The sequence below is a fragment of the Ranitomeya variabilis genome, chromosome 2, assembly GCF_051348905.1.
Source record: "Ranitomeya variabilis isolate aRanVar5 chromosome 2, aRanVar5.hap1, whole genome shotgun sequence".
NCBI lineage: Eukaryota > Metazoa > Chordata > Amphibia > Anura > Dendrobatidae > Ranitomeya > Ranitomeya variabilis.
In genome coordinates, this window is record NC_135233.1 from 245,509,822 (window position 1) to 245,534,180 (window position 24,359).

The 24,359-nt window shown below is 49.3% G+C and overlaps 3 protein-coding genes across 7 annotated transcripts in view; 2 read left to right on the forward strand and 1 right to left on the reverse strand.

Annotated features, from left to right (window-relative positions):
- GOLGA2 (golgin A2) overlaps positions 1–732 on the reverse strand; it is a 52,247-nt gene extending 51,515 nt beyond the window's left edge. For 2 of the 4 annotated variants that reach the window (XM_077284394.1, XM_077284392.1), the window contains exon 1: positions 477–633. In XM_077284394.1, coding sequence (XP_077140509.1) covers positions 477–521 — 45 coding nt within the window. In that variant the 5' untranslated portion in view covers positions 522–633. Of the gene's footprint in view, positions 1–476 lie in introns of all 4 variants that reach the window. The other 2 variants (XM_077284393.1, XM_077284391.1) reach the window with 2 other exon arrangements.
- A 4,215-nt stretch (positions 733–4,947) lies between these two features.
- Positions 4,948–15,905, forward strand: SWI5 (SWI5 homologous recombination repair protein). Its single transcript, XM_077281493.1, has 6 exons — positions 4,948–5,126; positions 8,678–8,779; positions 12,824–12,872; positions 14,255–14,376; positions 14,473–14,567; positions 15,472–15,905. The coding sequence occupies exons 1-6, from the start codon at positions 4,948–4,950 to the stop codon at positions 15,534–15,536; spliced, it is 612 nt and encodes a 203-aa protein (XP_077137608.1). The 3' UTR covers positions 15,537–15,905.
- Positions 15,906–17,226: 1,321 nt separating this feature from the next.
- SLC27A4 (solute carrier family 27 member 4) overlaps positions 17,227–24,359 on the forward strand; it is a 33,045-nt gene continuing 25,912 nt past the window's right edge. Inside the window, exons 1-2 of one of the 2 annotated variants that reach the window (XM_077284395.1) lie at positions 17,227–17,449; positions 23,185–23,349. In XM_077284395.1, coding sequence (XP_077140510.1) covers positions 23,189–23,349 — 161 coding nt within the window. In that variant the 5' untranslated portion in view covers positions 17,227–17,449; positions 23,185–23,188. The remainder of the gene's footprint in view (positions 17,450–23,184; positions 23,350–24,359) is intronic. The other variant, XM_077284396.1, reaches the window with a different exon arrangement.

Here is a 24,359-nt window from a genome sequence, read left to right on the forward strand (position 1 = left end):
TCCCCGGAGCCTCAGCGCGGCCTCCACCAGGTCCCTCTGTAATACTTCCTGGCAGCCAGGCCACAACAGCTCTAATCCGAGCAGCCCCCAGTCTGTGATCACGTGACACTCTGCAGGTCGCCACCTCACCGCTTGGCATAAGCTCCAGCGATAATATAGGGGGCACTATAGGGTCTGCAGCCACTGCCCTCCAGAGGAGCTGGCGCAGTCACATGACCTTGTCATCGCCTTCCATGCCTCAACAAATAAAGTTGCAAGGTACAAAGTGGCATCATGTGAAGTGGGCAATACCCAGTGCCTGCCAGCCTATGCCCACCACACCCCTCCCCCATACTATGGGTGCACACCCTGCTGCCATGGCACCCAACACTCCGCAGCTGACACCTCCCACTGCCCCGGTCTCCGGCCTCACACCCACGGTGTCCCGGTAACCAGTGTCCGCCCCGCAGTCCCCGGGCCTCCGCCTCGTCCTTTACCTTCCTCCGGGCCGAGGCCAGCTTGTGCTGTCTATCGTCAGCCATCCTGAGTCCGGCCGGGGGAACACGTCACCGCGTACCCACAATGCACCGCGCCTGCGCGCACTCCCGAGCTGAGCGCTGTCCCCGTGACGTCACCGCCAACTGTACCATGCCAAGAGGTGACGTGGGGGGAGTGGGCGGTACCAACAGTCGGGAAGGGCAGGAATGTGTGCACTGTGCCGCCCTGCACTAGTCAGCCGGTCACTGTGTCCGCAGGAGGCTGAAAGGCATGATTGGTCTGCTGTGTTTACACAGGCTGTGTGATTGGTCTGCTGTGTTTACACAGGCTGTGTGATTGGTCTGCGGGGTTTACACAGGCTGTCTCTGTGATTGGTCTCTGCTTTTTTTACACAGGCTGTGTGATTGGTCTCTGCTGGGTTTACACAGGCTGTCTGTGTGATTGGTCTCTGCTGGGTTTACACAGGCTGTGTGATTGGTCTCTGCTGGGTTTACACAGGCTGTGTGATTGGTCTCTGCAAAAAAAATTGCATTGAATTAAAAACACGGCAAGGCTATGTGCACACGTTGCGGATTTTGATGCTGATCCGCAGCAATTTTGGACACGCGGAATTGCATCAAATCTGCAGTGTAGTGCACAAGCAATGTTAGTCAATGGGAAATTGAGAATTGTGCACATGCTGTGGAAAAAAACGTGTGGATTTGCAGCAGGTTTTTTTCTGCTACATGTCAATTATTTTTGCAGATCTGCAGTGTTTCTGCACCCATTGACTTCCATTGTATCAGGGCAATCCGCAGGATTTAAAAAAGATCTGCCAATATGCTGCGGATGTGAGAAACGCCGATCGGGAGGGGGCAGAGTGTGTGTGCGGAGAATATGTGCAGGGCTGTGTGTGTGTCTGTGTGCGGTGCTGTGTGTGTGTCTGTGTGCGTGGCTGTGTGTAGGCAAGCATCGTCCGATGGGACTACTAGTCCCATCCGGCTATGCCTGCTACAGTGACAGGTAGACGGATGATGGGACAGTATAGTCCCATCATCCAGCTACTGTGTTCAAGTGTAAAAAAAAACAAAAAACACATATACAGTACATACTCACCAATCACCTAAACCCCGACACGCTCGATCAGCTGTAAAACAAAATAAAAATAAAAAACCAACAGTATACTCCCTCATCCGCAGTAATCCTTTTAATAACGAGTGTCCCACGACAATCTCCCGTGGAGAGCTGTCACAGCGGCAGATGCGACAGATCTCCAGGAGCTTCAGTGATACAGTGACAGGAGGTAATCCTGTATCCCTCCGCCGCTGTGACTGCAGAGTTCATGCTGTCACTTGCGGCACTGCTGCGTGGGAAAATTCTCACGCAGCAGTGCCGTAAAGTGAGAAGCCATTTAACCCTGCAGGGGCTATTGTCTCCTGTCAGTGTGTCACTGGAGGCCTATAGAGCAGTGACATCTCTTGATATGACAGCTCTATAGGGGAGATCGTCATGGGACACTTGTTATTAAATGGACTGCATCGGACCAGGGAGTAATTGTGTTGGTTTATTATTTTTTCTTTTTTTTGCAGGAGATTGAGGGCGTCGCATGGATTGGCGGAACAATAAAGATGGCAAAACTGTGTTGTGTTTTTTTTTCATTAAAATACTTTATTCTAGCTGTGTGTTTATTTAACCCTTTCACAACTATAGGATTACTAATGGATAGGAATCTTATTGACGCCTCACCATTACTAAGCCGGCTTGATGTCACCTTACAATACAAAGGTGACATTAACCCCCTATTACCCCATATGCCACCGCTGCAGGGCAGTGGGAATAGAGAGGCGAAGTGCCGGAATTGGTGCATTTTAGAGATGCGCCATTTCTGGGCGGCTGTGAGCTGATATTTGTAGCCGGGGAAGGGCCAATATCCATGGTCCCATCCTAGGCTATGAATATCAGCCCGCAGCTGTCTACATAGCCTTTTCTGGCTATTTCACGTTGGGTATTTTTTGGGGGGTCCCCCTATTTTAATAGTAAAGGCTAAATATACAGCTGTGGGCTAATATTCATAGCCAGGGAAGCTCCATGGGTATTATCCCCTTCTCAGGCTATAAACTTCGGCCCTTAGTCGCTGGCTTTCCCTCTTTGGCGCAGAAAATTGCGCGGGAGCCCACGTCATTTTTTTTAATTAAACAGATATTGTGTTTAAGGCCGGGGTCACACTTGCAAGAAACTCGCACGAGTCTCACACATCAATTATTGACACTGACGCCGGCACTCGGGCCCGGAGTGTGCGGCTGCGTGTATCTTTATGCATCTGAACGCTCCTGTCCATGTGCCAGCGGCAGTGCCGGGTATTGATGCGAAGACTCGTGTCACTTTCTCGCAATTGTGACCCCGGCCTAACGCAGATTTTGTGTGTGTCATTATGTAACACTTTATATACCATTTTATTATGTTTATTACTAAACATTGGGCTTGGTATTATCTATAGATCTATCATCTATTTATCCCATGTTTATCTATCTATAGATCTATTATCTATCTATCTATCTATCTATCTATCTATCTCATATCTATCTAATATCTATCCATCCATTCCATTTCTATCTATCTATCTATCTAGCAAGATGAAAAAGAAGGCAGCACTCCTCAAATAAAGAGGAAAAAATGTGGTTTAATACAGACCTACATGGCAGGCGACGTTTCGGCTCGTACTGAGACTTTCTCAAGCCTCGCATACAAATCGGCATGAAAAAAATGCACGAAAATCCACAAAAAACATATAAAAAAACGCATCAAATCCGCGCAGATTCTGACCTGCGTTTTCTGCCAAGAGATGCAGAATATGCACAGAAAATTCCACAGGCAAATCTGCAACGTGTGCACATACCCCAAGTCTGTTCTTTTTGCGCTTTTTCTGCATGTTTTTCCATCATTGGGATTAAAAATTATAAAAATAAAAAATAAGTAAAATTTACAATTTGATACCCTAAGGCAGTGTTCCCCAACTCCGGTCCTCAAGAGCCACCAACAGGTCATGTTTTGTGGATTTCCTTAGTATTGTACAGGTCATTGAATGCTTGCCTGTCCAGGTGATGCAATTATCACCTGTGCAATACTAAGGAAATCCACAAAACATGACCTGTTGGTGACTCTTGAGGACCGGAGTTGGGGAACACTGCCCTAAGGCTATGTCCACACCAGGCATTATATAGGCGTTTTTTTTTCTTAAAAACAGTGAAATTGCCCCTTTTCTCCCCCCTCACTCAGTATGTGACACCGTTAGGAAAACTACAAGTCCCAGCATGCTCTTTCCTGAGCAGTAGTGTGTGTCACAGTGTTCTCCGCCTCTCCAGACAAATTTGCCCGTTTTCTTTTTTGTGCTTTTGTTTCTCCCTTTTTTTTGCAGCCATTTGAGCGATAGAAGGTTTTTTTGTTTTTTTTTTGGGGGGGGGGTTGCACCAAGTTCTACTTTTTTATTGAGCCCATGTAGGGGACGTGTTTGATGTTTTATTCGCTTTTACAGTATGCGGGAAATCATTTCTACTTTCATACATTGGACTTTTAGCCTATGTGCACACGTATTTTTGAGCTCTGCGGTTTTTTACACAGCGGATTTTACTGCGGATTTACCGTGGTTTTTGTGCGGATTCCACCTGTGGTTTTACACCTGCGGATTCCTATTGTGGAACAGGTGTAAACCGCTGCGGAATCCGCACAGAGAATTGACATGCTGCGGAATGTAAACCGCTGCGTTTTCGGCACGTTTTTTTCCGCAGCATGTGCACTGCGGATTGCATTTTCCATAGGTTTACATGGTACTGTAAATGCATGGAAAGCTGCTGTGGATCCGCAGCAAAATCCGCATTGTGTGCACATAGCCTTAGTGGCGCTCATTTTGTATTAATTTCTTTATTTTGATCTGGAGAGAATTGTGGGGAGATTTGCATTTTTATGTTTAGGAGCACGGAGGATGGATATTGATGGTTAATCCTTAGGGAAGATTGTGAATATCAGATTGGGGGCCAACGCCCGGTGGTCTCTGGTCACCTGACTGCCACGGTCTCTGGTCACCTGACTGCCGCGGTCTCTGGTCACCTGATTGCTGCTCCTGCTGGATGTACATGGCGGAATCCCACAGCACCAGACACTCTGTAGTGGCCGCTGTTGGGTACTGCAGATCAGCTCCATAGTGATCACCTCTCCTGATATCTCCGCGATCATCAATATCTTGGTCCTGGACATTTACTACCATTTTTGGCGATTGGGTCCAGGTAGAAGCAGGGAGCACGTGTGGGCTGTACACCTGGCAAGTCAACAGGACAATGCCAGTTGGTGTAAATTTCTGACAAAGTGATCAGTCCTTCCTGAGGTGCAGGGTTTTATCACTGTCTCTATCCCTCAGGTGTGAATGCAGTCTAATCTCTTCAGTGCCAGCGGGGCAGCCGATCTGATGACTTTGTGTTTTACTGATCCACTGATGTAATGAGAACAGGAGCTAAGAGTCCGGAGAAGATGAACAGCTTCCATTACTCCACAGGCAAACAAAAGCGTATTGTGGATAAATCACAACTTACAGAAGTGTCCATCCCACAAGACCCCCCTGTATACCAGGAACACCACACAAGACCCCATTCAGGAGATGCTCTGACACAGTTCTCTGGGTTATTGGTTTATACATGTGCTTCTCACTAAATTAGAATATCATCAAAAATTTAATTTATTTCAGTTCTTGAATACAAAAAGTGAAACTCATCTATTATATAGAGTCATTACAGAGTGATCTATTTCAAGTGTTTATTTCTGTTAATGTTGATGATTATGGCTTACAGCCAATGAAAACCCAAAAGTCATTATCTCAGTAAATTAAAATAACAAAAAAAAGAACACCTGCAAAGGCTTCCTAAGCGTTTAAAAAGGTCCCTTAGTCTGTTTCAGTAGCTCCACAATCATGGGGAAGACTGCTGACTGACAGATGTCCAGAAGGCAGTCATTGACACCCTCCACAAGGAGGGTAAGCCACAAAAGGTCATTGCTAAAGAAGCTGGCTGTTCACAGTGCTGTATCCAAGCATATTAGTGGAAAGTAGAGTGGAAGGAAAAAGTGAAGTAGAAAAAGGTGCACAAGCAACCGGGATAACCGCAGCCTGGAAAGGATTGTTAAGAAAAGGCCATTCACAAATTTGGGGGAGATTCACAAGGAGTGGACTGCTGCTGGAGTCATTGCTCCAAGAGCCACCACACACAGAGGTATCCAGGACATGGGCTACAAGTGTCACATTCCTTGTGTCAAGCCACTCATGACCAATAGACAATGCCAGAAGCGTCTTACCTGGGCCAAGGAGAAAAAGAACTGGACGGTTGTCAGTGGTCCAAGGTGTTTTCAGATGAATGTAAATTTTGCTTTTCATTTGGAAATCAAGGTCCCAGAGTCTGGAGGAAGAGTGGAGAGGTCACAATCCAAGCTGCTGGAGGTCTAGTGTGAAGTTTCCACAATCAGTGATGGTTTGGGGAGCCATGTCATCTGCTGGTTGTCACGGTCGCCGATACCTACCTGTCTGGCCGGCGCGCTCCCAACGTCCCTCCTTCTTCTTCTCGGTCCGGCTTCTCTGCTTCTCGGCGCATCGGCGGTCGGCGCATGCGCCCTAGGGTCTCCTCCGCAGCTCTGCCTTCTGGGAGGTTGTGACCCGGTGGCTCCGCCTCCAATATGGCGGCGCCCACCGGGTATTTCTGTTCGGCGCTTCCTCAGGTAAGCGCCTGCGTATCTTCGTTGTAACGGTTCTGTTAGTTCCAGCGTTATATTCGGGCCCATCCTTAGGATAGCTTCCTGTGTCCCGTTCCTTCTGTGCTTTCAGTTCCTCCGTCTTCTTATTACTCCTGCTCCAGCCTTCTGTTAATATTTGTATTATTCCTTTTCAGTTCTCAGCCTCGTCATCCTCAGCGTTCCTGTTCCGCTGCTTCACCCAGTCGTCCCTTTGGCTCCGGCAGTTGCGGTTCCATCCTCCCTGGGCCTGCTCCTAACACTCCCTGTATAGGGGGTGCATCCATCAGGTTTGCTCGCCCTAGGGGGCTCTGGGACCGCGACCCAGAGGGTCCACTTTTGGGTTCACCTCGTCTCTCTGTCTCACCCCCGTGTAGCATGATACTGGTGTAGGTCCACTGTGTTTTATCAAGGCCAAAGTCAGCGCAGTCGTCTACCAGGAAATGTTTAGAGCACTTCATGCTTCCCTCTGCCGACAAGGTTTTTGGAGATGGAAATGTAATTCTCCAGCAGGACTTGGCACCTGTCCACACTGCCAAAAGTACCAATACCTGGTTTACAAACAACAGTATCACTGTGCTTGATTGGCAGCAAACTCGCCTGACCTTAACCCCATAGGGAATCTATGGGATATTGTCAAGAAGAAGATGAGACACCGGACCCAACAATGCAGACGAGCTGAAGGCTGCTATCAAAGCAACCTGGGCTTCCATAACACCTCAGCAGTGCCACAGGCTGATCGCCTCCATGCCACGCCTCATTGATGCAGTAATTGATGCAAAAGGAGCCCGACCAAGTACTGAGTGCATTTACTGAGCATACATTTCAGTAGTCCAACATTTCAGATTTTAAAATTATTTTTTCATGCCGGTGTTATAAAGTGTTCTAATTTACTGAGATAATGACTTTTGGGTTTTCATTGGCTGTAAGCCATAATCATCAACATTAACAGAAATAAACACGTGAAATAGATCACTCTGTCTGTAATGACTCTATATAATATAGGAGTTTCACTTGTGGTATTGAAGAACTGAAATAAATTAACTTTTTGATGATATTTTAATTTAGTGAGAGGCACCTGTTATGTTGTACAAATCTCTGATAATGCTCTACTTGCAGCTGCCACTAGGGGGCGATCACTACTTACCATAAAGGTTTTCCAGAGACATAGAAAAATTGTCAAATCGCGACAGAGTGCAATACCACCAACCTGTCACAGCTCCCCTATTCCCAGCATTAGAGGGCGGTCACATGATCTGACGTACGCGATTTCCATAGCTGCAGTCATGTGACTACTACACTCACTGGCCACTTTATTAGGTACACCATGCTAGTAACGGGTTGGACCCCCTTTTGCCTTCAGAACTGCCTCAATTCTTCGTGGCATAGATTCAACAAGGTGCTGGAAGCATTCCTCAGAGATTTTGGTCCATATTGACATGATGGCATCACACAGTTGCCGCAGATTTGTCGGCTGCACATCCCAAAGATGCTCCATACAAGGCAGGATGGATCCATGCTTTCATGTTGTTTACGCCAAATTCTGACCCTACCATCCGAATGTCGCAGCAGAAATCGAGACTCATCAGACCAAGCAACGTTTTTCCAATCTTCTACTGTCCAATTTCGATGAGCTTGTACAAATTGTAGCCTCAGTTTCCTGTTCTTAGCTGAAAGGAGTGGTACCCGGTGTGGTCTTCTGCTGCTGTAGCCCATCTGCCTCAAAGTTCGACGCACTGTGCGTTCAGAGATGCTCTTAGGCCTACCTTGGTTGTAACGGGTGGCGATTTGAGTCACTGTTGCCTTTCTATCAGCTCGAACCAGTCTGCCCATTCTCCTCTGACCTCTGGCATCAACAAGGCATTTCCGCCCACAGAACTGCCGCTCACTGGATTTTTTTTCTTTTTCGGACCATTCTCTGTAAACCCTAGAGATGGTTGTGCGTGAAAATCCCAGTAGATCAGCAGTTTCTGAAATACTCAGACCAGCCCTTCTGGCACCAACAACCATGCCACGTTCAAAGGCACTCAAATCACCTTTCTTCCCCATACTGATGCTCGGTTTGAACTGCAGGAGATTGTCTTGACCATGTCTACATGCCTAAATGCACTGAGTTGCCGCCATGTGATTGGCTGATTAGAAATTAAGTGTTAACAAGAAGTTGGACAGGTGTACCTAATAAAGTGGCCGGTGAGTGTAGATTCTCCACCACTTTTAAATGGTGATCTGGCGCCCTCTGGTGGTGGGATGAAGTCACACACTGTCACGATTCAGCAATCTGCAGTGAGGGCAGAAATGTGTCACCAGCGCCCTCTGGTGGCGGCTGCGGACTGGCCTCCGTTCATTGCAGAAGTGATGGCACAGTTATGTGGGCGTGTCCCGACAGTCCAGTCATGTGACCAGTCAGCAGATAGAACCTTGCAGTGCTGTTCCGCTCAGCCACGTGACCTGTGAGTGTGGAGGAGCGCGGCTGCACGGTGGAGTCTCCCTGTGGCCCGGGGGCTCCCCGGAGGGGGACACCCACCCAGATACCCAGACCCGGGAGCAGTCTGCGCAGGTATTATCATGTGCAATGCTGGCACCTGTCACCATTAAGGGGCGCAGCTCTGAAGCTTCACGAATGCTGCATTTTGGTATCTCTATAGTATTCTTGCCCGGTGTGTGTAGGGAAACCCCGGCCTGGTATACACTATGTACACGTCTCCAGATTCTGGGGTGTCCCTGCCCCCCCACTATGTACACGTCTCCTGATTCTGGGGTGTCCCTGTCCCCCACTATGTACACGTCTCCTGATTCTGGGGTGTCCCTGTCCCCCCACTATGTACATGTTTCCTGATTCTGGGGTGTCCCTGCCCCCCACTATGTACACGTCTCCTGATTCTGGGGTGTCCCTGTCCCCCACTATGTACACGTCTCCTGATTCTGGGGTGTCCCTGTCCCCCACTATGTACACGTCTTCTGATTCTGGGGTGTCCCTGTCCCCCCACTATGTACACGTCTCCTGATTCTGGGGTGTCCCTGTCCCCCCACTATGTACACGTCTCCTGATTCTGGGGTGTCCCTGTCCCCCACTATGTACACGTCTCCTGATTCTGGGGTGTCCCTGTCCCCCCACTATGTACACGTCTCCTGATTCTGGGGTGTCCCTGTCCCCCCACTATGTACACGTCTCCTGATTCTGGGGTGTCCCTGTCCCCCACTATGTACACGTCTCCTGATTCTGGGGTGTCCCTGTCCCCCCACTATGTACACGTCTCCTGATTCTGGGGTGTCCCTGTCCCCCCACTATGTACACGTCTCCTGATTCTGGGGTGTCCCTGTCCCCCCACTATGTACACGTCTCCTGATTCTGGGGTGTCCCTGTCCCCCCACTATGTACACGTCTCCTGATTCTGGGGTGTCCCTGTCCCCCCACTATGTACACGTCTCCTGATTCTGGGGTGTCCCTGTCCCCCACTATGTACACGTCTCCTGATTCTGGGGTGTCCCTGTCCCCCCACTATGTACACGTCTCCTGATTCTGGGGTGTCCCTGTCCCCCCACTATGTACACGTCTCCTGATTCTGGGGTGTCCCTGTCCCCCCACTATGTACACGTCTCCTGATTCTGGGGTGTCCCTGCCCCCCCACTATGTACACGTCTCCTGATTCTGGGGTGTCCCTGTCCCCCACTATGTACACGTCTCCTGATTCTGGGGTGTCCCTGTCCCCCACTATGTACACGTCTTCTGATTCTGGGGTGTCCCTGTCCCCCCACTATGTACACGTCTCCTGATTCTGGGGTGTCCCTGTCCCCCCACTATGTACACGTCTCCTGATTCTGGGGTGTCCCTGTCCCCCACTATGTACACGTCTCCTGATTCTGGGGTGTCCCTGTCCCCCCACTATGTACACGTCTCCTGATTCTGGGGTGTCCCTGTCCCCCCACTATGTACACGTCTCCTGATTCTGGGGTGTCCCTGTCCCCCACTATGTACACGTCTCCTGATTCTGGGGTGTCCCTGTCCCCCCACTATGTACACGTCTCCTGATTCTGGGGTGTCCCTGTCCCCCCACTATGTACACGTCTCCTGATTCTGGGGTGTCCCTGTCCCCCCACTATGTACACGTCTCCTGATTCTGGGGTGTCCCTGTCCCCCCACTATGGACACGTCCCTGTCCCCCCACTATGTACACGTTTCCTGATTCTGAGGTGTCCCTGTCCCCCACTATGTACACGTCTCCTGATTCTGGGGTGTCCCTGTCCCCCCACTATGTGCACGTCTCCTGATTCTGGGGTGTCCCTGTCCCCCCACTATGTACACGTCTCCTGATTCTGGGGTGTCCCTGTCCCCCCACTATGTACACGTCTCCTGATTCTGGGGTGTCCCTGTCCCCCCACTATGTACACGTCTCCTGATTCTGGGGTGTCCCTGTCCCCCCACTATGTACACGTCTCCTGATTCTGGGGTGTCCCTGTCCCCCCACTATGTACACGTCTCCTGATTCTGGGGTGTCCCTGTCCCCCCACTATGTACACGTCTCCAGATTCTGGGGTGTCCCTGCCCCCCCACTATGTACACGTCTCCTGATTCTGGGGTGTCCCTGTCCCCCACTATGTACACGTCTCCTGATTCTGGGGTGTCCCTGTCCCCCACTATGTACACGTCTTCTGATTCTGGGGTGTCCCTGTCCCCCCACTATGTACACGTCTCCTGATTCTGGGGTGTCCCTGTCCCCCCACTATGTACACGTCTCCTGATTCTGGGGTGTCCCTGTCCCCCACTATGTACACGTCTCCTGATTCTGGGGTGTCCCTGTCCCCCCACTATGTACACGTCTCCTGATTCTGGGGTGTCCCTGTCCCCCCACTATGTACACGTCTCCTGATTCTGGGGTGTCCCTGTCCCCCACTATGTACACGTCTCCTGATTCTGGGGTGTCCCTGTCCCCCCACTATGTACACGTCTCCTGATTCTGGGGTGTCCCTGTCCCCCCACTATGTACACGTCTCCTGATTCTGGGGTGTCCCTGTCCCCCACTATGTACACGTCTCCTGATTCTGGGGTGTCCCTGTCCCCCCACTATGTACACGTCCCTGTCCCCCCACGATGTACACGTTTCCTGATTCTGAGGTGTCCCTGTCCCCCACTATGTACACGTCTCCTGATTCTGGGGTGTCCCTGTCCCCCCACTATGTGCACGTCTCCTGATTCTGGGGTGTCCCTGTCCCCCCACTATGTACACGTCTCCTGATTCTGGGGTGTCCCTGTCCCCCCACTATGTACACGTCTCCTGATTCTGGGGTGTCCCTGTCCCCCCACTATGTACACGTCTCCTGATTCTGGGGTGTCCCTGTCCCCCCACTATGTACACGTCTCCTGATTCTGGGGTGTCCCTGTACCCCCACTATGTACACGTCTCCTGATTCTGGGGTGTCCCTGTCCCCCCACTATGTACACGTCTCCTGATTCTGGGGTGTCCCTGTCCCCCCACTATGTACACGTCTCCTGATTCTGGGGTGTCCCTGTCCCCCACTATGTACACGTCTCCTGATTCTGGGGTGTCCATGTCCCCCACTATGTACACGTCTCCTGATTCTGGGGTGTCCCTGTCCCCCACTATGGACACGTCCCTGTCCCCCCACTATGTACACGTCTCCTGATTCTGGGGTGTCCCTGTCCCCTCACTTCCAAGCAGACACACAGATCAGACCTATGGCTCTCAGCAGGCCTGATCCTTTGGGACATAAGGCACCCCCAGAGATGGTGGCCGCCTCCTCATTGGGAACATATGCGTGCTCGTCCGAGCTGAGCGTGCACGTGTATTGGGGCAGGAGCGATATGTGAGTGGTTTAATGGCTGCTTAACCCCTTCCTGACTGAGGGCATGCTGCTACCTCCTATATCCGGTGTGTGGCGCGGGCTGCGGAGCCTTGTTACACAGCCGGCACCTGCCTCTGACGGCCGCAGTGCGCTCAGGTCACTGCAGCTTAACCATTTAAATGCTGCTGGCAATTTCTGATCCAAGGGGGAATTAAAAAAAATATAACAATCAGGACCTCGCACAGCTCTGACAGTGGAGAAATAAAAACCGTCACGGAAAATGGCCGCACAAACCAGTTATTATATATATTATTTTTTTTTACAAAGTTGTTTTTTTTTTTTTTTAAAATGAACTTTACAAGTTTGTTATGGCTGTAGTTGCCTGACCTGGAGAATGGCGTTCTCGGGTCGTTGTTCTGCACAATGAACTACGTAAGAACAAAACCCAGAGAACAATGGGCGGATTACTCCGCGCTCGGAATGTTTGTTACCACATTATATGGTAAAGTCACGAGCACCACTCAAAATTATATCTCGTCTCGGGAAAAAAAACCACAGGTCTCAACACTGCTGTGTCCATGGCAGAATAACAAAAAATAAAGTTATGGCTCTTGGAAGAGAGGGAGGAGAAACAGAGCATCCCCCCCCGGTCAGGACGGGGTTAGCTTCTTGGCTCCGGGGTCTCTGCTATTCCCGTCCATCACTGATTGCCTCAGTGCAGTAGCGAGCGCCCCCCGGTGCGAGGGATCAGTGTCTGTCCCTGATTACCGATTGTCCATGTTCTCTGCTTCTTATCTAGAACTCCCCTGGGAATTAGAGGAAGAAGCCACGGTGGATTTAAGTCGCCGGTAAGTCGGGAGATGTGGATAGGTGAGGTGGTCACCACTTTTCATTCGAAAAATGTTTTATCCCCACCCGTCAGCACTTAATGACCTCTGGGACCCCCACCAATTCTTACATTAAAGGGGTCCTCATGCCAGTGTAGTGCTGCACCCTTTTCTAAGTGATCCCTGCACAGCAGAAGCACCCAGACAGCCTGTGCAGGGATCTGCAGCCGGATCCATTCACTTGAATGGGGCTGTACTACTTTTGCTCGCCCAAAAGGCCACCTAGAAAAAACAGTAAAGCGTACGCAGCGCTACACCAACCCCACCATGTCTAGGATCTGGTCTGACCACACACACTCCTAAAGTGATGGCATATACCAAAACTAGACTTTTTTGTAAACTTCTTTTAAAGAGATAAGCGGCGCCGTGTTTTTCTTTTTTGGGGGGGTGGGGCCACTCGCAGCACCCCTGTAGAAAAAAAAAAAGCTGCTTGCCTGAGGCCAACGTGCATGATGACCGTGAGGTCAGAGCTGAGCAATGACATCGGTCTGTGGTCAGGAGCGGACACGTGGTGTAACCGCAGCTCTTAAGGCCCCGTCTCACATAGCGATTTACCAATGATCACGACCAGCGATACGACCTGGCCGTGATCGTTGGTAAGTCGCTGTGTGGTCGCTGGGGAGCTGTCACACAGACAGCTCTCTCCAGCGACCAACGATCAGGGGAACGACTTCGGCATCGTTGAAACTGTCTTCAACGATGCCGAAGTCCCCCTGCAGCACCCGGGTAACCAGGGTAAACATCGGGTTACTAAGCGCAGGGCCGCGCTTAGTAACCCGATGTTTACCCTGGTTACCAAAAAAACAAACAGTACATACTCGCCTTTCGGTGTCCAGGTCCCTTGCCGTCTGCTTCCTGCTCTCACTGAGCCGCCGTACACTGAGAGCAGAGCGCAGCGGTGACGTCACTGCTGTGCTCTCACTTCTCACTGTACGGCCGGCAGTCAGTGAGAGCAGGAAGCAGACGGCAAGGGACCTGGACACCGGAATGTGAGTATGTACTGTTTGTTTTTTTTTACATTTACGCTGGTAACCAGGGTAAACATCGGGTTACTAAGCGCGGCCCTGCGCTTAGTAACCCGATGTTTACCCTGGTTACCAGTGAAGACATCGCTGGATCGGTGTCACACACACCGATTCAGCGATGTCAGCGGGGCCTCAACGACCAAAAAAAGGTCCAGGCCATTCCGACACGACCAGCGATCTCGCAGCAGGGGCCTGATCGCTGGTACGTGTCACACATAGCGAGATCGCTATGGAGGTCGCTGTTGCGTCACAAAACTTGTGACTCAGCAGCGATCTCGCTATGTGAGACGGGGCCCTTACACACTCCTCTATCTGCAGGTCCAATCTCCAGGTGTCAGCAAATCTCCCGCAGCTCATGAAGAAGATCTGCAGAGAGAGATCGCCGATCTGAAGCACAAGGAAAGCTCCTTAGATGAAGAAATAAGGAAACTTGAAACCGAGTAAGTAAATATTGAGGTGATGGTAGTGATATATGTTTGTGTATGAGGAGTGGTTCGCAGTAGCTCCATGTCATTACCAGTATCCATTTTCTCCAGAGGCTTCTGCATAGAAGAACTGGACGAGCACATCTCCCTTCTCCATGAATACAATGAGTTAAAAGACACAGGACAGATGTTATTGGGCCGATTAGGTAAGAATTCTAAACGTCCAGACGATTTAACCACTGACACTAATGTATAGGTCCCAGTACAACAATGAAAGTGCTACCTGTCTTATAGTAATCCGATGTGCCAGCGCTGAGAAATTGAGCTTTGAAGAAACGTGCAAATTAGCCAGAAAGTGCATTGGGGGTTGGCTAATATTGAATGCTGACACACCTCATTGCACTTCCTGTGTAATTTGCATGTTGCTTAAAAGCTGGATTTCTCAGCGCTGGCACATCGGATTACTGTAAGACGGGTCTAGTTTTTGTTTTAGTAGGAGATATACAACCGTACCACTTATTTCTGTAGTAAAATCGTTCTGAATGGTTCCCTTTAAGACATTATCATGACTCCCTAACTTTTTAGGGGGTACTATGGCATCTGCTAATCAGTGAGTGAATTTAGGGGCCGTGCCACATGATCCTTCTCAGCCTGGCACAGCAGAGGTGGAGGGCTGCTGCATTAGAAGAAATTGTCTCTTAAAGGGATTGTCTGTAATTTAGAAAATGATCCTGTGATGTGATTTTTATAAGCGTTCTTTGAAAAACAAACATTTGAAGGGCCTCCTTTTGTAGAATTCTGCATTGTGATGTTCCTCTCTTGTTCTTCCTGGAAATATATAGAAAGGATGGTAACACCCAATTATCAATGTATGTTTGTATTTCCATGAGGAATAAGAGGGCTGTCGCAGAACAGTAAAGTCTTATGGATGTAGGATGTAGGACAAAGGAGATGCATTATCTCTATGGCACATTTTGCAATGCGGGAAGTCACCCTCCTGTGGTCTGCATTGGAAGGAATAGCTATTGGGGAACTGGGTGAGAAGCCGTCCGTGCGGTGATTCGATGACCTGTGACTAATGCCGGGCATTATGACATGTTTTCTCCACAGCGGCCGTCAGAGGAGTCACCACCAAGGATCTGTATGCAGAATTCGGACTGGACTTGGACGATTGAGGATGAATTTCATCTTTGCCCCAGTTCAGATCTGGCCTATGGACTGTACGTACTCCTCTGTATGCCAAATGTTGTTTGTGCCCTTTACCCTATGAACAGTTTCCTTCTTAATCAGAACCAAGAATGGGGGTGTCCTTATTACAGAGTGCACAGGTCTGGGAGCTTGTCTACACCCCATCTCTGCACTCTTACAAAGCCGTTGGCTAAGTGCCACCAAATCGGTGTTAAATAAGCAATTCTACCTTGCTCTCATTGGTCGGTCTTTCAAAGTTTGACCTGCTGAATAGTTTGCACGGGTGGCAGGTTTTAGTATAAAAGTTAGAAATGTAACTATTTGTATATTTGTTAAATAAAATATGTAAAATAAAATCCATAGTTGATTGGTGTCATTAATAATTTAACATCGGGCGATGTTCCAGTATCTATGGTGACTAGTAGGAAACTGAATGTGTTATCCTCTTTTCAGCCACAAGGTGGCAGTGTACAGGACACAGGTTCCACTACTCCTGTACAAGCATTTCTTCCTTGTGTGTGTTTTTTAACCCCTTCCTGATGTGGCACTTTTTATTTTTTTTTTCTCCCAAGAGCCATAACTTAAAAAAATAATCTGTATTAAATTTGGAGCAAACTCTCTACCTGGCCGGGTGAGCTTAGCTGCTGCTGACGTTATCAGGAACGTGCTATTGATTTGCCCGGCGTGATGTCATGATTGTATGATGCCACCATGGTGTCACGCCAGGGCTACTAGTGAGGGGATGCCGGCAGCTAGGAGGTCATCCACAAGGCTTGGACTATTGACCTCACTGGTAGAACAGGGTCCTGTACTCACATTTAGTGGTCATGCACTAGTTGCTGACACTCCAAACAATATTACAGGTTATTAGGTTTCTAGGGTCCAGTTGTCGACTGCGGTTTCAAACAATACATCATTTTCTACAGGGACCCCAAATACACTACGTTATCTTTTACACATAAATGGGTATCCGTGGCCAGCAGAGGAGCCGAATGAGCCTTCCTGCAGTTCCCTGCCCCGCCAGAGAGGGCACCACTGAGCAGATCTCCGCATTATTGGGGGCAGGGCTGTTCCTTAGGATTGGTTTCCCTCCTTACTGTCTGATAACACTTTATTTTTCGGTGCTAGCTGTAGATGTCACCATACAAGTATTTTATTCTGTGTTTTGGGACAATAACCTGCTATTTCGTTAGCGGCGATAACAAACGTTATTGTTAGAATGGGAGAGATGGGGGGTGAGAAGACCGTTTAGACTTTTTTTTTTTATATATATATATGCATTATTTTTCCTTCCTTTTCTATTGCTATCTGTCCCTCCTCGCAGGGAGGCTTTTTAGAAATCAGTTTATGAAGCCTCTCCTCAGGTGTACAAACATGGCGGACAGGGGGGGCCTTCACTTTTGCCCCCTCTTTACATGCGGGTGTGACAAGTGCAGCCTTCGGAGCAGGCTCTGGTCGCTGCTGGTTCTATAGCCCGGGGGCAGGTGTGAGACCCTGAGTGCCCCCTCCCTCATTACATGGGTTAGGTCCTATCTACACTGCAGCTCTGCTTCCATTCACTTAAATGGGAGCTGCGGACCCTCCTCCTGCAGGGCACGCTGGGAGTTGTAGTGCCCGCCCGCTCTGCCATCCGCTACTCCGGTCTGTGCTCACTGCTCTGCCTCCACCTCCCGCCATGCCTTGCGCGCCGCCGCCTCAGGTGCTGCTCCGCTGTGCAGTGCCAGGTAGCGAGGGCCGGACTACAACTCCCAGCAGCCCCCTGGCATCACGTGCTGTGCGGAGGGCGGGGCCTGGTGTCTCCGCATGTCAGGGCTGCTCCCGGAAGATCTTAGTACACCCGGGCCGGGCGGAGAAGGACGTAAGACGGCCGGCGGGGGCTGCGAGCTGCCGAGTACTGCAGGTCAGTGTGCGGGGTCACCACCGGCCCCGTGTGCGCGCACTACAACTCCCAGCATGCACCGCACATCCCCTGCAGTACTGTGTCTGTGGTAGTCTCTCCAGTAGTCGCCATTGTGCACATACACGTTCCTTACCCTGCGGGTTTCTGCTCTGATTGTGGCGTTTTTATTGTGTGTTTTCTAAGCTTTGGTTCACATTAGTTTGAATTATTTTTATGGGTTTTTATTATCCCAGGGTTTCTGCGTTTAGAAAAAAACAATTCCAATGTTACATGCTGTTTTGTTTTTTTTAGCCTCTCCATAGGAGCCTATTGGGGGGAAAAATGCACCCAAAACAAGCGGATGTGCCGACAACCCCCGACCGCGTGCGGTTAAAGACGCCGATATTATTATTATTATTATTATTATCGCCGTCTTTAACTGCACAGCGGTCGGGGGTTATATATAATATATTTAATATATTTCCAGGGGGGGTCGGGCCATGAGTGATCAGCAGCACCTCTGTCTGCTGACCGGTGACCTCTGACACGGGTGACCCTGCCGTCAGTGCTGGGCAGAGGGGGAAGCTTGGTTTATTTATGAGGGCTTGTGATACATTGTGTGTGTGTGTGTGTGTATATATATATATATATATATATATATATAATCTCTGAAGGTGATGTATACTCTGACTAGAATGTATCCTCTACAATCTACATATATAAGTATGCATAAGCTGCCCCCCAAAATACCCTATCCTGTACCTAAAGGACATCCTATAATCTCTTTCTGACTTTTTGTGCCTGAAGGTACAGCAGCAGTGATTTGGGACCAAAGCAAATTATGATTTGGCATCTTGGAGAGGGATGGGGGGAGAGGGACCTTCCATAACTAAATTCTGGAAAAGTCTCTTTAAGGGCTCGTTCACACCAGGGCTGTGGATTCATAAGCCAAACCTCGAACTCCTCATTTCCTCCGACCCCACAGCGCAGCACAGATTCACCTCCGCTGACAGCCCAGATGTTTAGTGCTCGTACCTTTGATATTCTGTGGGGCTATGCACTTCTTATTTTTTTTCCCTTGGGCCAAGTGTTCCGTAGAACATAGCAGAGACACGTCCGATTTTGATCCAGGGGTCAGGTCCAAAGTGGCAATGCAAGTCAACGGGGTCTTAATAAATTGGACAGCAAAGTCTCTACAGAATAATTGGACTGTTTTTATTTTTGCATGTAGAAAATCCTAACATCTGAATGAGGCCTCAAGGGAAGCGGTCACTGGATTCCTGCTGCTTGAAGCACTGGCAGGAAGGATCAGATCCTGGCTGTACATTTGTAAGGACAGCCGGGGACCGCAGGCAGAGATTATTATTATTTATTGTTATAGCGCTATTTATTCCATGGCGCTTTACAAGTGAGGAGGGGTATACATAATAAAAACAAGTACAATAATCTTAAACAATACAAGTCATAACTGGTACAGGAGGAGAGAGGACCCTGCCCGCGAGGGCTCACAATTTACAAGGGATGGGTGAGAATACAGTAGGCGAGGATAGAGCTGGTCATGCAGTGGTTTGGTCGATCGGTGGTTACTGCAGGTTGTAGGCTTGTCGGAAGAGGTAGGTCTTCAGGCTCTTTTTGAAGATTTCGATGGTAGGCGAGAGTCTGATGTGTTGTGGTAGAGGGTTCCAGAGTAGGGGGGATACGCGAGAGAAATCTTGTATACGATTGTGGGAAGAGGAGATAAGAGGGGAGTAGAGAAGGAGATCTTGTGAGGATCGGAGGTTGCGTGCAGGAAAGTACCGGGAGACGAGGTCACAGATGTATGGCGGAGACAGGTTGTGGATGGCTTTGTACGTCATGGTTAGGGTTTTGTACTGGAGTCTCAGGGCAATGGGGAGCCAGTGAAGGGATTGACAGAGGGGAGAGGTCGGGGAATAGCGGGGGGACAGGTGGATTAGTCAGGCAGCAGAGTTTAGAATAGATTGGAGGGGTGCGAGAGTGTTAGAGGGGAGGCCACAGAGCAGGAGGTTGCAGTAGTCAAGGCGAGAGATGATGAGGGCATGGACTAGGGTTTTTGCAGATTCTTGGTTGAGGAATGAACGGATTTGTGAAATATTTTTGAGTTGAAGTCGGCAGGAAATGGAAAGGGCTTGGATATGTGGTTTGAAGGAGAGATCAGTGTCAAGGATTACCCCGAGGCAGCGAGCTTGTGGGACTGGGGAGAGTGGGCAGCCATTTACTGTAATGGATAGGTTCGTTGGGGGGGTCGCGTGAGATGGGGGAAAGATGATGAATTCTGTTTTGTCAATGTTAAGTTTCAGAAATCTAGCGGAGAAGAAGGATGAAATAGTGGACAGACATTGAGGGATTCTGGTTAGTAGGGAGGTGATATCTGGTCTAGAGATGGGACTAATCCGGCATGGTGGCCCTGCATAAGACAATATTTGGTATTTCAGACAATTGCACACATTTTTACCGAAAATTACTGCATGTGTTGATGCAGTTGAAGCTACTCTTTGAGACTCTGGTAGATCTTCAGGTCAGAGATCTCATCTGTCTGACAATTGTACTACTGTTCATTTTTAGAAGCGGGCCATTAGATCCATATTCAGTAATCCGTATGTTGAAAATATACACTGGCTTTAAAGGGATCATACAGACTGGACATTCACTTGCCGCATGACACATCCCCCTACAGTGACCCCCACTATCACCTGTCATTGGCACCCTGGTTGCTTCTGCAGCATTTCACAGTGCTTATTAAAAATCAGAATACATGGACATATCAGGATGCTCTTATCAAGGGATTTCCTATTCCCCCCCCATTGTATGGCTAGGGGTTGTCTAAAGCACACATCCCCTTTAAGACTCTTCCTGAGCAGCCATTTTCAAGCATTTGCAAAACTACAATTCCGAGCCTGTCTGCCAAGGCATGCAGGGAGTTGTAGTTTTGAGCTACAGGTTGGAGACCACTGCTTTAAAGTGGAAGCCCCCGGCTTGCAGACAATGTTGAGTCGCGGTAGTATGACTGCAGATAGTACAATATATTCTGGGGAGGTTGGCACATCAGGAGTTATCGCCTTTCCCAGTGCAATCCTGGTGACCGCCATGGCTGGCTGCTGCGCTCATTAGGTAGTGACCTTACGTCTCCTCATCCTCTTAGACATGAGGTGTTGGCTAATAAGGTTGAAATTCAATGAGCTTTACTTCCCCCATATGACATTAACCTGTTATTATCCAGAGCCGGCCGCAGCTGTTTTGTGACCATAGATGTACATATTCAGCCTCTGCCCTGCTATAACCCGGGTGGCACGCGCTTCTGTCTGTTTGCCATCCGCAGCATCACTTACTCTCCCCTCCCCGTGGGGACGACTGCGGTGTGTAGTGATAGATGTCACCCCGAGCGGTGATTCATTAACCCCCGAGTGTGCATTTCACAACATTCGTCGCACAACACCAAACCAAAGTGAACTCTCACCTAGTTTTTGGAGAACTTGCTGAGAGTCGTCTGCTGCGCAGCCCAAAAATAGGTCATCGCTTCTGCTGAAAAGTCGCATTTGGCCAATTAAGAGTCCCCCCGTTACTATTTTCCTGCATCTTTGTCCTCCGTCATTAATTTTCAGTTCCTTGGAAAGCTGGGAGACAACCAAAATAGCCAACATTACATCAAATGCTAAAGTGTGTGGGCGCAGATTGCCCCTGCTCATAAAAAGATGCCTGTCACCCAGCTTTCCTAGGAACCGAAATCCTTTATTGTGGTTGGCCCACAAAGTAGATGATGTGACTGATTTCTGAGGGTTATACCACGGGAATACCCACTGATCACAAAGACGAGGGTCGTTGGTCCGCATTCAAATAGGGGCCGCTGGACCCTTGTAACCTTCAGGAGTCCCGGTGGTGGAATCCCAGCTATAACCCTATTACCGTGATATGACGATGAATCCATCCCTGCCCCGACTCCTCAATTCTCAGTCCACGTCAGGTGCCTAATAATTTTCCCAACCATCTGCAGAATATTTGTAGACCACCTGTGTCTGGTAATAAGGCGGTTTGACAGCAGGAAGATAATTGCATCAAACTGGAGACCATCAGCAAGTAGTAGAAGGCACTGAATTGTCTCATATATCAGAAATATATTTGTTTGATCACTCAAGCAATAGAGAAGTGGCGTGATCATGCACAGCCGTATTCGGCGGGGTAGTGGGTAGACCCCCTAGAGCAGAGTTAATTGCAGGGGTCCTGCTGTTCTTTGCTCCTTCTTGCAGGGATTTCGGGGCTTATATGGCATCAGTAAATACACTTGAGCAGGTTAACTATCCAAAGAGGTTGGGGGGGGGGGAAGAGTCCCTAGAATGATGACCCCGTAAATATTCATTCCATACCCAATAGTATGTACAGGCTTGTTGGTAACTATCCCTTTCAGGCTGGGGAAGGGCACATGGTTGTAGAGATGTTGTACCCATCCATGTCTTACTGCGGGCTCGTCAGCATGGTGAGGGTTGTACGCGGGCGGTGCTGGCCTGTGTTAGGGTTATTAGCTTGTAAAATGGGAGTTTGCTCCTCTGATACGACCAGATAATAATAATCTCCGCAACTGTGAAGGTCAATCCCCAGTGTGGCAGCAGCTCCCCGCCCTGCCAGCGCTGTCGATGCCAGTCGCTCGCCTGTCGCAGTGACAATCACCTGAATTGTTCCCTGTCGCCTTCTCTCTCCTTTTCCTTTTTCTCTGGTGGCATAGAAATCACTTTTCTGTAGAGCGTGTGTGTGTCCACATGTGTCTCTCCCAGCCAGAGCCGCAAGGGGGCCCCCATGGATCTTTCCCCATGTCCCGGCCAGAGCAGTGAGAGGCCCGTGAGTTTTCCCCCGCATTCTCCATTTCAGCCAGACAGGGTGGTGAGGGCCCTATGAGGAACTCTCCTCCTCCCCCACCCCAGCCCCTCTCCCAGCCAGAGCAGTAAGGGGCCTGTAAGGAGCTTTCCCACCAGGGAGAACTCAACATATCCCTCCACCAATGATGATGTGGGCCCGATAGTTGACTTCCAAGAGAAGTCCCCCCCCATAACACTGATAACCCAATGATGCCCGCTAGGTCTTTTCTTTGACAGCGATGGCCCGATAGTTCCCATTCCAAGGACCCCACACTCTTCTCTTATTCTGGTGTGATAACCCTCTGTTATTGTGTGTCAGGACTTTCTTACAGGAATATGTCGTCCTGTTACCCCAGGTGACCGGGTGCAGTTTTCACCACCGTGTTTTAGCTCCTGACACTAGTGTAGACGTGCGTGGCACTTGTCCATAGCAGCCAATCGGGTTCCTGCTTTCATTGTGCCAGAATTGGGTTTAAAATAACATCAGTGATCTGATTGGTTACTTGCATGGGGCGCATTAGAAGATGTGAGCATGCTCTGTGCCCCCTTCAATAAGCTTTATTTAGAGGAACAGATTTTGACAATTGCATGCAGCTTGCAGAATAATCTATAGGATATTTTGGCAATGAGGCACATGGCAGCGCGCCAGGAAGCTTTCAGCAGCTGTCACTTTCAGGGCGGCTGTTTCTGCATAGTAGTGATGATATATATAATCCACGTGGAGTAATGATTCCGTCCAGACACACAGGAATGGTTTGCTTGTTTCTATGACCTGATCTTTGCCCCCTTCCTGCCCTTGCCCCGGTGCAGGTGATGTGGGCGCGGTGATAACTGTCAGTATAAGAGCAGATCTGGGGACGGTGCTGACTCTGATCGCCTCTCCGGTTACAGGAAGATGCTGCGCCTGGTGTCCTGCTCGTCCCTGCTGCTGCTGCTCAAGGCCGTGGTCGGGCTGCCCTGGTTCCAGTCAATTGGTGCCGTCTTTGTTTTCTACCTGGGCTCCGGAGGATGGAAGTTTATGAAGGTTTTCTACAAGACTATCCGGCGAGATGTGAGGTAAGAGGGGGGTAAAAAGTAATTTGCCTGGGACTACTGAAGAGCTTTACCATTTGAGAATTAAGAGTCGCGTAGCTTTAAAGGGTTAATGGCATTACAAAAACTTTCCATTTCTTCTATTGTTTTCTGTTATCGAGCACTTCAGCAGGTTTTGTTTTCGTGTTTAAAAAGTGGTGGCATGTCGCTAGTGTGGTCGGCGAGTGTCTGTCCTCTTTAACCTCACCCATCCAGAGTATGACGAGTCTGCAGTGCTGGCGCACCCTGCGCAGTGTCCTCCTGGCCGCCTGACATTGCAATGGGCAGGATTTAGGTAGCACTATGCCCTTCATTCTCAGGATCAATGGGGGTCCTAGATGTTGGTCCACCCGATTTATATGTAATAGCAATATACCATCACTTTGTTATAGGAAATCTCTTTTTAAAAAGGTTTTCCACATTCACGAAAGTGGACCCCAAATATTCCTAAAATATCTGTTATGACAGAACAGGTACTATCCATCCCTGGGTCCAGCGCTGATTCCCTGCTGCTGCACGGTTCTTGTTCGGCTGCAGCTGTAATGTCATCTCACCGCTGCAACCATTCACTGTGCCGCAGTAGAGGACACAAGCTTCTGAGCTCAGTGATTGGCTACAGTGGTGACTTGATGTTAAGCAGGGGAAGAAGAGCACCTACTCTTTGTTGTTTTAGGTATTTTAGAGCATTTGGGGTCCATTTTCCTCAGTGTCAGAAAACCTCTTTATGGGACCTCCAAAAACATGTCCTGGTGTATGTAAGGAGTATCTATTATGCCTTGTTTGGATGCAGGGAGCCATATTTATAGGGATGACATCCAACAGTGGCGCCATCAGACGTGACACCGAGGAACATTTGATATAATAGATCCAGTTCAGTTTCTCCTATTCAGGGCGATTACCAATATGGCTGCCATTGCCGCTCTTAAAGGGGTTACCATTCAGGGCAGTGGGAAAGTTTGGTGCCAATCATTGTGGCCTGAGTGGAAATCTTACCA